The sequence below is a fragment of the Saccostrea cucullata genome, unplaced genomic scaffold (assembly GCF_032062105.1).
Source record: "Saccostrea cucullata isolate Sc308-1 unplaced genomic scaffold, CSIRO_AGI_Scuc_v1 ctg191, whole genome shotgun sequence".
Classification (NCBI taxonomy): domain Eukaryota; kingdom Metazoa; phylum Mollusca; class Bivalvia; order Ostreida; family Ostreidae; genus Saccostrea; species Saccostrea cuccullata.
The window spans coordinates 545,001-557,180 of NW_026935443.1; the positions used below are offsets into that span (position 1 = coordinate 545,001).

At 34.8% G+C, this 12,180-nt stretch overlaps 1 protein-coding gene across 5 annotated transcripts in view; it reads left to right on the forward strand.

Annotated features, from left to right (window-relative positions):
- Positions 1–11,020, forward strand: part of LOC134242874 (axin-1-like) — a 29,576-nt gene extending 18,556 nt beyond the window's left edge. For all 5 annotated transcript variants that reach the window (XM_062725073.1, XM_062725072.1, XM_062725071.1 and 2 more), the window contains 7 exons: positions 909–1,061; positions 1,929–2,524; positions 6,319–6,456; positions 7,215–7,427; positions 8,196–8,330; positions 8,645–8,824; positions 9,479–11,020. In XM_062725073.1, coding sequence (XP_062581057.1) covers positions 909–1,061; positions 1,929–2,524; positions 6,319–6,456; positions 7,215–7,427; positions 8,196–8,330; positions 8,645–8,824; positions 9,479–9,605 — 1,542 coding nt within the window. In that variant the 3' untranslated portion in view covers positions 9,606–11,020. The remainder of the gene's footprint in view (positions 1–908; positions 1,062–1,928; positions 2,525–6,318; positions 6,457–7,214; positions 7,428–8,195; positions 8,331–8,644; positions 8,825–9,478) is intronic.
- The last annotated feature ends 1,160 nt before the right edge of the window (positions 11,021–12,180 follow it).

Consider the following 12,180-nt stretch of genomic DNA (forward strand, 5'->3'; position numbering starts at 1 on the left):
TTTTTTTTGTTGTTATAATGTCACAATTTTAGAATGTTCCTCCAACGAAAAAAAAATTGTGTGAAGTGAGTTTGTTTTTAAAAAATGTGAAGTCAACAAGAAAATGTCCAGAAAAGAAACAGAATTACTGCTGAAAGTGGAAAAGAAGTCATTGTTGTAGGCGGAAAGAAAAAAAAATTATTATGCATACACTCCACCTTTGATATGGTGATTACGGGATGATATGTTGTATTTTACATTTCAAAAAAGAGCATGATGAATATGAAAAAATAATGAATGAAGAAAAGTTTGACCCAGTGTTTGTAAAGCTGAAGCAACTGACAGACTCTGACATTTTGGGTGGGAGGATAACTAATGTTCGTTTCTTGGATTGATGAAGGGGAGTCATGTTTTGAACAGATTATAGTATAGCTTAGGTATGCCAGTTTGATAAAGAGCACCGCAGAAGTAAAAAAAAAATATATGATGGGTTTACCACACAGTTCAAGTTTAAATCAAAACAAAAAAAATATGTATCTGCATATTACTTTTGATATTACATGTATTTCAATGACAAGGAAGGGACTCTTTATGAAAACAAAATAGTGTGCAATCTGTGATTTTGTTTACTTTATTCCAGTGTTTATGTTTGACTTAAAGGCATAAGGAACCTGAGGCATTTCTGAGTCTTGGATGTCATTTTCTGAGAAAACCTGTATTAGTAGTAAAGCTATTAGATGATTATCTTATTTAATTGTTCAGCAATTAAAATAAAGGTGCTGAATAAATAATTATTGCTTTGGCTTTCCTTATAACACTTAAATTTCCTTAAAAAGTCCAGCATTCCTTTAGGGTATGACCTGTCAAAAATTTTTACACTTGGGGAAATGTCACATATATTTTAAATTTTGTATTTCTTTATGTCACAGAGGACTGACAGACTTCCCAAAGACCGCAACTTAGCAGAAACCGACCCTCCAAGATTCGCAGCATTAATCATAGAGAAGTTAGAGAAGATTTTACAAGACCACGAGCGGAATCGTCGCATAGAGGAATCCCTCAATCGAGTGATATATGACGAAGTATGTTCACGGAATTTCGCCTTTTTAATCTTGTCAACTTGAATCACTTCTTATTCAAATTTATGAATACTTAATAGTTCGGATTACATTGATGGTTGTAGTTTTTTTTTTACAACACAGAGATGTAAATGATTTACACTCTTGAGAAGGAAATACAATCGCATGCGATATAAAAAGAATTGTTGAATAATATGAGTAATAAAATAAGTATAAAATTTCAAAGTTAAACTGCAAACATGCATACAATGAAGTTACTTTTTTGGAAAAGCTTTTTATTCCTTTTCAAAACAAAAAAATCTTCCCTTTTTTAGCATAATTAATTTCACTTTATGACATAAGAACAAAAATAAGTTGTTACAATGATTAAGTACATGTTTTGAAAATCATCTGACTGCAATTAAAGTCTAAAATGGTTAACATGAATTAGAAAAAAAGAGTTTCTTATTTAACGAGAAGCTTTATATTTCATAGGATTTGCATGATTACTAAAAACAAAACCAACACAATTTATATTTGTATAATGCACATATTTTGGGAAACCTGGACAACAATGTTGTTTTATCAAGGTAAAAAGCAAAACCTTGAAGAAAATTCTAATAGACAACTATGTAATAATAAGAAAAGGTGTGAATGTAAAATATGGGGGAAAAGTTGTTTTGATAAATATTTATAAGATTTATTTCTATGCATTGCATGAAGAAAAGCAAAAAGAGATTATAGGTCCTGGTCAAGATCAAAGTTTGATAAATAAAAAAAGGAAACATGCTAAGTAATTGAAACCCCCTGCAAGTTTTCAAAAATATTGTGGAACAAGGATATGTAAAGTTTGGTGCAAAGTTTAAAATTAAGCTGCTGTTTGTTTTCCAGAAGGACGTTGAGGAGGGTGACCGTTCTCTACTGTCCACGTCTATAGCCCAGAAAGACCTGTCTTCTACCTCCTTTTTACCTCTCATGACCTCCGCTGTGATCGACGAGGACAATCCCGACTCCATTCTGGAGGAGCACTGTTCTCGAATCTGGGAGAGCTCCGTGGGTCAGACACCCAGCCGGTCCCCCGGGCGCCATTCACCTCCCAACGCTGATCATAGGTCACATGATCGATCACTAAGTCGCAGCAAAAATCAATCCCAGCCAAACTTGCCTTCACACAAACAAGTGCACAGAAAGCGACCAGACTACTACTCGTCCTTTGACAGTGGGATGGGGGAGGACAAGCCAGCCCTTGAGACGCATCGGCATATTCATCACCACCATCATCATCACCATCCCTCATCTAAGTCTCGGGCCTTCCCCGAGTACGACTCCCAAAAGGTGTACACAGCACCGGAGTTTGACCGAGGCCGAACCCCGAGGAAGTCAACCAAATGTAAACATTCGGACACAAGCTCTAATATAGACAGTGGAATCAGTATGATCGAATCGATTCCTCCAATGCCAAATCCTAACGATCCATCAACAGAAAAGTGAGTACCTGCTCTGTATTTCTTTTTTTATCCTGACCTTGAAATGATCAGAACTCAAATTTTAAACACTAGTACAATTCATTAATTGAAAAGTAAATATGGAGGTAAAATTTATCTTGAGTATGACATTGACCCTTCTATGAGGTCTGGACCTTGCATTTAATAACAGAGCATGAATACGAGTAGTTAAACACCTCTACTTAATATTAAGAATTCTTTTTTAATAAAAACTTCTTACACAAATGATAGATCGTGAAATTTTGTACTAGAATTACCCATTATTCATAAAAACACAAAGAATAAAGTCCTGTTAGCATGCCCCAGGCCGAGACATTTACAACAACCTCAAAGAAAAGTAACGGCTTGCAATTTGTCACTTGATGACAGTTTTGCAGGTGCTGATTAGAGTCGAACTAAAAGGCTGATTAGTGTCAATATTGGAGCTGAAATTCTAATGTACTGATTTTCAATGAATAATTCATCCTTTGAAATATTTATAAATGAAACTTTGTACCTAAAAACACATATCTAGTGTTTTTCTTAAGATGAATTTGTCTCTTTGATGGTTGAAATTTGCAAGTCTTTTAAGTTTTTTTTTTAAAGTAAATCATCATAAATAGGTGTTTTTGATAGGTCTCAACCAAGTATTGAAAGACAGCGAAGAGACTTCGATGTGTATTGGGATAAGGCTTGTTAGAAATCATGCAGATTTTTTTTCTTTCTTTTTTTTTGGGATAAGGGGAAAAAATAAGTGTGTTACAAAATGTAGACTGTTTACCTTATTTCAATGTTGGTTATTCTATTCGATTGCTACCACTAATTACCCTGTGGTTGATTGCTGCAGATGCACTCTTGACTAGAAAGTTTACACCATAAAATTTTCAATATTTATACGATTTTCTGCCATTCGGGAATTGTTTATGTATTACAAAAAACATCAATGAAATCTTTACCACTTCAAAGGAATTACATCATAGGTTTGGGGTAATGTTTTTTTCTCTTTATTATCTATGGGGCATGGCTGGCGATATAACCTCTCCAGTGTTCTGACATCACAGAGGAATTCCTTGCGATTGGAGCACTTGTCTACTGCCTTTAGTCTGAAATTGTTAGGTTTTTGATGATGGCAATTGCTAAAAAAAATATACAAACATGTATATAAAGACAACAAAGGAAGCATAGATGTTAAGATAGGGAAAAATGGGCAGAAACAAAATGATTGCTTGCTAGCATGAGTATTGAAATAGACTAAATTACATGAATTCAGCCAGTCTGCCTTTTTTTTCTGTCTTGCATGATCAAAGGCTATGGAAGAAATGGCCCACCTATTCATTAAATGTTTGCACCAATTTGTAGAGAAGATCAAAGTGCCACGGGCCAGCACAAAGTCAAGCTAAAATATTCTCTCTTTCTCTTTATGGAATAAATTTACTTTTATGGTTGAAAGCTTGTGTTATTTCAAGACTGCCTTATTTAATGGTAATAGGTAAATGTCTCTTGAAAAAAAAAAGGCAGTTGCTGCAATTTTCAAAAGTTTGGAATCTCTGCTAATCCTACTTTCATTTTGTAGCCCTTTATTTTTGGTGAAGTTAAGGATCTGTAGTGAAGTAATCAGGGCCTGGAGATCTAGATGTACTCAGTGACAGGGCGACCCTTAGCTCCCAATGTTTTATATTTCTTTGTATACACTGCACGAAAGTCTGCATTTCTTGCCACGGAGAGTTTGCAGTGATAAAGCGTCATGTGTAACAAAATCTATCTGGTTTTCTGGGTTAGGAAATGGATACATTTAGGCAAAAGATTTTGAAGAAAATGATTCTTTTTTTTCCCAATTACACATTTGAAAGGACTTTTAAAGTGTTTTTAACCTTGGGACTTGGGACATTAATCAGTCTATATGCATTAGCGCTTGATCTGTTACAATCTCTCTATAGTGGTATATCCTTTGATGTTTATTCCTCACAGTAAGGTATATGCGTTTGCCACAAAAGTATTGTTTATGAAAATCAAAAGGAAGGGATACCTTTGAACCAGTGAACGTTTCCCCAACAAAGGCATGTCACATTTTTGAAGTCATAATGCCAGGGTCTCAGACAAATGAAGTACGTTTGGATTGGTCGTAAATCCGCAACATAGAAGTGCCTTATTAAAGGGATATTATTATACTTTTGGAGGGAAAAAACACACACATCTGTTACCGAAAAAGAAATACAGAAAAATGAATTGAATGACACTCAATATGAAAAAAATCCGCCTTTGTCATTGGATTCTAAACGTTCGGCTTTGATGTTAGTAAATGAGATGTAAATTTGAATCCCATTAAAGATCTAAATGCTTTTGATTTCCTCTTGTATAGGAATATTTTGGTTGAAGTGCTGATTGATTTTGCTGTAGTCTAGGCAGCCCTAATTTATTTTGATTTATAATTAGCAATTGAATGATGAGCAGCAATTAAGGCTCTGTCTCATTTGCATATCGTCACATTTAGGATTTCTGCAGATAGATAAAAGTGCTTAGGGAAAGATATATCCATATAAGGAATTTGTTAAAGATGCCATGATAAAAGACTCCTGTTAAAGGTTTCAGACTTAAAATAATATTTTAATGCCTCCCTAAGGACACTTAACCGAGTTTTACTTGGTATGCAATTCAGCCATGACCAAACAAAAAACATCTCTTTATTAGAACGATGATATTTTTAAAACTTAATAAGAAATATGACTTGAATTGAATCTTTTTATCCTGAAGTATGGAATATAAATAATTCAGCAGCTTTAAGCATCCTTTTAAGAAAAAAGAGCTTTCATTGGATGAAGCTAAACATGCTTTGATTTCAAAACCCCCTTACTTTGTATCCCACACAACATCAGAGATCTATTAAAAGATGTTTCTGTCTATAACCTGGTAGTGGCTTGTAGTGCTTTCATTTCTCATCAGCAAAACAGGTCTTCATCCAGTTTAAAGTGTACTAGAATAAGTGGCAGTCTGAAACATTAAAGAGGGCCATTGTAGGATCCGGGCTTTGATGTCGCAGATGAAACACAGAATTAATTGGTCCAGGGAATTTCTCTTATTACTTCTACAGAGTATCCCGTTTCAAACAAAAATTTCTTCTCTCCCATTGTTTTGAAGGGAAATAAAAAGAAAAGTGGAGGAATATAAGATGAAAAATTAGCATTTTGCCAAAAACAGAGATATTGTGATCATGAAGGGGGGGAATTAGTCGAGAGAGAAGAAAAAAATTAGCTAGGTTGATTGTTGGAAGAGCTTAGGGCAGCTGTGATGGAGAGTTAAGAAAAAAAACAGCAGGAAGAGAGACTTGTAAAGAAATATAAGCCAACTTCAAACGCTCAAGTTCCACGGGCAAATGTTCTGAACCCTCATACTGCAATCTGACCAGATTTCTAACTCTGAAGATTATCTCAATAAGACATGTATATATGTATTTATTTATATCTCTTTACCTATAGCGTAAGAAAAACCAATGGCTTTAGCCTTGTAAGATTAATGATAGTGCTGTTTATTAAAGGGTTTCAAATTCGACACTTCAAACAAATCGTAGTGAAACCTGAAATAACTAGCTATTTGTTAATTACAGGGTTATGTTATACTGATAAGAAAAGTTTAACTATAAAAACAAAAGTACACGTGTTTAACTATTTGAACATAAAAAGTCTTGAAAAACAAGAAAGGAATGTTAAAATTGGGGGATAAAAATACATTTTTAACCAAAAACAAAACACCAGATCCTGAGCATGTGGTTTTACAATGTTATTTATTTTTACTATCTGCAGGGTGCTTAATTGGATGATGGACAATGCACGGGAGAACTCCAACTCGGGTTGTGCAGACTCGGACAAAAGCTCATCCCACAAGCAGCGGTCACGCCCTAGTGCATCAGCATCTTCTTCAACCCCTGCGTACAAATCTGGGTAGGTGTTTTGGCAGACTCGTTAAGCAATCTGGGCCTTCCTAGAGAGATTAATTAATAGTACACATCTCATCCTATACAATACCAGATGCCTACAGGGTATGCACAGGGCCTTCTTGCTTCTTCGAAATTATTTTTTCCTGGCTCTATAATGAGTCTGCAGGGATAAAAAAAAATGTTTGCTAACCTCTGTCTCTTTTATGCATTATCCTTGAAAACCACTAAAGTTGCCAAAAGAGATAGCACATTTTAAAACCTCTGGAGCAATAGGAGATTTTTTACATTATCATTTCTAACCCAGACTTTTCAGATTTTGGTGTAACTGAACACTTCTTCATCTTAAGTTCATTGACATGTGGTTTTGTACCTTGCTACTATGAGCTTTGTAATGGAAGTGCACCCCATATTGAAGTTCTTCTATCCTATCAGTGCTGCTCAATGGAAACTCAAGTTTTCACTTACAGCCTACCTTATCAGTTTGACAAGCTATTGAAAATATTTTTATTCACAGCTAGTTTCATTGATTATTAGGAAGGTTACCACCGATTTAATTCTCTGTGTGAATGAAAAGATACATAGCTCTCGGTATTAGAAAGATGATATAATGAATATTGAAATTTTGAGAATCATTTTATTACCATCCCAGGCAGATGCCTGCAAGTAATTAAGATTTTTGGAGCTGTTAAAATAATCCTGCAAAAAAGGGAGCACTGTTCTATATATATAGTCACACATATCAATGTTGGGTTAATTTTGTAGGTCAAAGAAACAGAGCTTGGGCACAAGCAGGTCAGGGTCAGTGGACAGAGGAGGAGGGGGGATGCAGCCTTACCTGGGGGCTGGGGGATTCATGCCTTCCCAGCCCTTTGCTACAGACCCCTCCATGCCCCTCCCCACCCCTCCAAACACCACGGTGCAGTTGGAGGAGGCCAAGAGGAGATTAGAGGAGCGCTCCACACCCGTCAAATCTAGGTGAGTACTTGAAGGCACTTTAATGGAGAATATAAATAAAAATAGATAAGTTGCTGGGAGAATTTTAGTGTAATTACCTGTGGCATTTTATGTGTTAAACACCATGAAACTTGTTGTTTGGCATCAAGAAAAATAGAACCCAAAACATCTCATCCAGAAATGAAGAATTTAAGTGATTCCTGGTTTTTTAAAAGAGAAAATTCTGGATGAATCATTTTTTGGAGGGGAGAATTAATTTTGCATATCTTAGAAGAGCAAAGATTATTGCCAAACGGTAACCATGTGAAAAACGGAATTCGACAGATGCTGAGAGGAGCTAAACATCTTAGAACTCACTCCACCCCATGTTTCTTCTTGTTATAAAAAAAGAGGAGAGCACTTCAGATGGGGGAATTTGTGAAATTAGATTTGCAGATGATCTTTGATGCTTCTCTTTTATGCTGCTGCATGAAGGATACTATGTATAGCTTGTCTTTATCAATAATTTGTATATACTGCTCTCCTCACACAAACTGCAAAGCCTGACAGCTGAAGAGTTTCAAAAAGATTCAAAGGCAACCCTCAAAAACATTATCTCCAATTTATTACCACACCATTTTGTTTGATGTTTACGGCTACGTTCAGCCCTGCACTAATACACTCCATACACTTCTTTGTCAGAGTGCTGCTCTGCATTCATTCAGGGCGATTGATTTTTATGTGAAAGTTGCATTAATTTCTCTTTTTAAGAGATTTTTGTTCATTAATCCATTATGTCTTTTTTCACAGATCATTTGGCGGTATCACAACCAAAGAGAACAAAAAAGTGGCCTCTTTGTCTCAGGGTGCCACTAGAACACCTATCCCCGGCGCTAAGACCGTACCCTGTGAATTAGACATGTCCGGTGACAGTAGCACATTAGAGTGAGTGCCTCTTCAGATATGATAGAAATTCTGTTAAATGAATTTTAATTTGCAAAACAACAATATTAAAGAAAAAACTTGCTCGAGTTGAAGGCCAATTCACAATGAATTATCCAAGTTGCAATGTTTTTCTTTATAAATGTCAGGGATGTATGATGTCTTGAATATTTTAAGAATGCATGCATCAAAACAAGAAATAAAAAGTCAAAAAATGAACAGCTGGAGAGAATAATAATGTAATTTTAGAAAAATAATTGTGTAAACTGTAAACATGTGCATTAGTGGTTATTAAGTGACATTTTTAACTTGAACAGGAAGAAGAGCAGTAATAAAAAGTCTGGATCCTCCAGCGCCAATACGAGCGGATCAGCGGACGAGACCGTGATTGGTTACTACCTGTGTTCGGAGCCCATTCCATACAGAATCACTGTACAGGGCAGACATATCACTCTGGCTATGTTCAAACAGCTGATCGGCCGCAGAGGAAATTTCAAGTAGGTTTCTCTTTCCTCTCTCAAAATATTGATTAGACCAAACTCTTTGCTGCATTGTCTGTAGGGAAAAAAATTCAAAAGTTCTAAACGTGTGGAAATTTATCAGGGTTCCTCAATTTCTTTGAATGTGGAAAAGAAAATTGGCACAAAATTGTGGTTTCATTTCTGCTATTATGTCACAGGTGACTTGTAATTGAAGAAATGTTAAAAATCTCTTAGATCTTCGCTAGTGATAAGATAATGTAAAAATGTGGTAGGTAGTCTCTGATGAACAATTTGTAATGACAATGGTTCGTATATAGCGGTGAATGGTATGAAACCCATGCCAGGATGTTTTCTACAAACGACAGGTATAGAACACATTGGACAGGTGTTTGGTTTTGAGTGCATTGTATGATAGAAATGAGGTGTCTTGTTCCACACAAAGTAATCTGACATCTTTACATGAGAACACATTTCAAGAAGATTTTAACAAAATTAATGTGTCAAAAATATCTGAGGCTAGATTATGATGAGGTTTGTCCTTTAATGCTTCAACAATGCAGCTTTTAGTCTGATAGATGAGTTATGTCCTGTTACATTTCTGCAATTCAACATTAGTCATTGAATTGTTATGACAGCAATTCTATATATATCTCGTTTTATGTTTTACAGGTATTTCTTCAAGAAGCGGAGTAACGAGTTTGAGAGCGAGGTTGTGTTTGAGGAAATCAGCAATGATGACGAAGTACTCCCACTGTGGGACGGCAAGATTGTCGCAAAAGTTGATAAAATGGACTAGGAACTAACTTTTCAAATCTTCCATTTGGACTCTTTAGTGCAGATGCACTGATATCATTTAGTCCTGCACTTTTAGTGCTATTGTCAAGTGTTGAACGCAGACTAATGATAGAAACCATTCTCTTTATTAATTTATTCATTTGCAATAAGAAGTACTTTGTGTATTAAATTATTGCAAACTTTTTTTAAAAGAATGTCACTCTTTTTACTTAAATTTTAAATTTTGTGAATTTTTTTTTAAACTATTGTTTGTTTCTTTTTAATACAAACTTAAAATTCTTTTGTGCCAATATTGTATATTGTTCATGGGAGTTGTTGAGCTGAGAATCTGTATGTCTGTATGTGACAAGTGAACGTGTATATAGAAACATGTAAATAAGCCAACTCAGGGGTATTTTTGACATGGAATAGCCAGATCCATGTACAATTAGCAACTAAAATGTTCAAAAATAAGAGTAGGAGTTCATTGCTCTTGTTGCAGGGTACATCAAAATTTCGTGTTGGAAGTCTGGGTAAAAAAAACATATCTGTTCAAGAAACGTATATCTTATTTATTGTCAGATATCAACCATTATGCTACATCAGTATTTTTTTTCTTCATGCAAGAAATCTTTTAACTTTCGCTTGCCCTTTTCCATCCTTTTATGACTATTCTTAGAAGATTTCTTTTCTTGAAGAACAATGGTGCCTAATAAAATAACAGTCTTTTTTATCATTTTAAAGAATTACATTGGTACGTTTTGATATTCATTTAACTTTTCTCAGTAAATTTTATTATACAAAGTCTACTACAATTGCATGTAATGTTGGAAGACAACTTTTAGTTTTAACTCTTTTAAAGTATTAATGAAAAAGGAGGGGGTGGGGCAATTTTTTTTTAGATATTTTTTTTTCTATCAGAAAGACTGTCAAGATAGTATTGAATATTTTTATATGAACAAAATCAATTGTTTTTTGTGAAATGAAATAATGGCATTGATCATGTATTTATTTGTATGTTGGAAAACACACAGTCTCAGATGCTTGTATGTTTGGCTTTATACAGAGTTTTCATGGTAATGTTTTCCCTGTAAAACTGCTTACACTTTGTATGAACATGCACATCTGCCAGTAAAGATGATGTCCTCTGGTTCACGCAACCAGAAAAATTCCTTGAATTATCTGTGATTTTTTTTCCTACGTAATTGTTGTATGGTTGTGTGTATTTATGTTGACAGCTTTAAGATTATAACAATTTTATGATATTTAATTATAAGGATATACTGTATATATTGAACTATAAGTATCATTGTCATGGATGACTGACTCTCATCGCCATGGAGTCTTGTATCATTCACCATCATTTAGGTAGAAATGAAAACATTTCCATATGTGTAAAAATAGAAAAACACAATAAAGTTTGTACATTATTTTAAATCAAGTTCTGTTGTTTTTGTTGAAGATGAAAACAAAGAAGGCTCAAAACCATGGATATTGCTCATGTTAAAAATGGCTAAAATTTTCACCATACCCTTGATTGGAAGATGCACACATGTATCAAACTTGTTGCACTAGCCTTTTTGTAATGAAATATTACGTCACAACTCCCTATGGGAAAAAAGGAGACTCCCGTTGATTTTGAGGTTAAAAAGTTCAAGGTCGCACAACTTTGAAAATAATAAAAATACTGTATATTTGTACATTCAAAGACCGAGAGAGGAAAAAGTTTAATGAATTGAGATATGGGTTTATTGTTTGTACGCAATATTCTTGTAATTTTAGTGAAGGTGTCAAATGAGAGGGTAGACTGCACTGAAAGCTTGGGACATTGATACACTTTGAGAGATGTTGCTGAGTACCAGACTGTATTTATCCGTGGTCTTTCTATTTCTTTTGTAGTAATGCAAAGTATACCTGTCTGTCTCTTTTGATTTTGTTTTAAAACATACTTATTGAATTGCCTTTTTATGGGTGCTTATACTCAGGTGACCTTTAAGGCCCTTGGGCCTCAAGCTTGAATCGATAAGATCCATCAAACTCTCCATGAAAACCCCAAATATACATATAGGTTAGGCATTTATGAACTTACAGGGTGAAACTGTGCCAAATATTCACACGGAGTGGTCAATTCTCTTTGGTCAGTCGAGCGTCCAGCTCATGCTTGATGAGACGAAATGTGATGGATATGTACGACGAAAAAGTCTTAAACAGTGGACACGTATCAAATAAACAAGATGTTTGAATGAAATGCCTTGGTATACATAATAAAATAAAGATTCTACAGGCTATTAATAACCATGGGGAAACAAGACTATAAAAAAGAATACACCTATTTATCAATTTAACTCAGTACATGAATGGGCTTAAATTACTATAGGGGTTTGGAATCTTCTCTCTCTCTCTCTTTTCTCTCTATCCGTGCGTTACGTGACTTAGGTCTTTAGGATTTTTTCGTCAAATTTTTGCAATGACATGCGACAACAATTATCAGCTTATCATTATGTTTGATGTTTTGTGTCCCCGGGTTTATTAATTACTGCGGATATAGCAGATAGAAAATCCATAAGTCGCCCTAAAACCATCAGTTTTAAACCAAC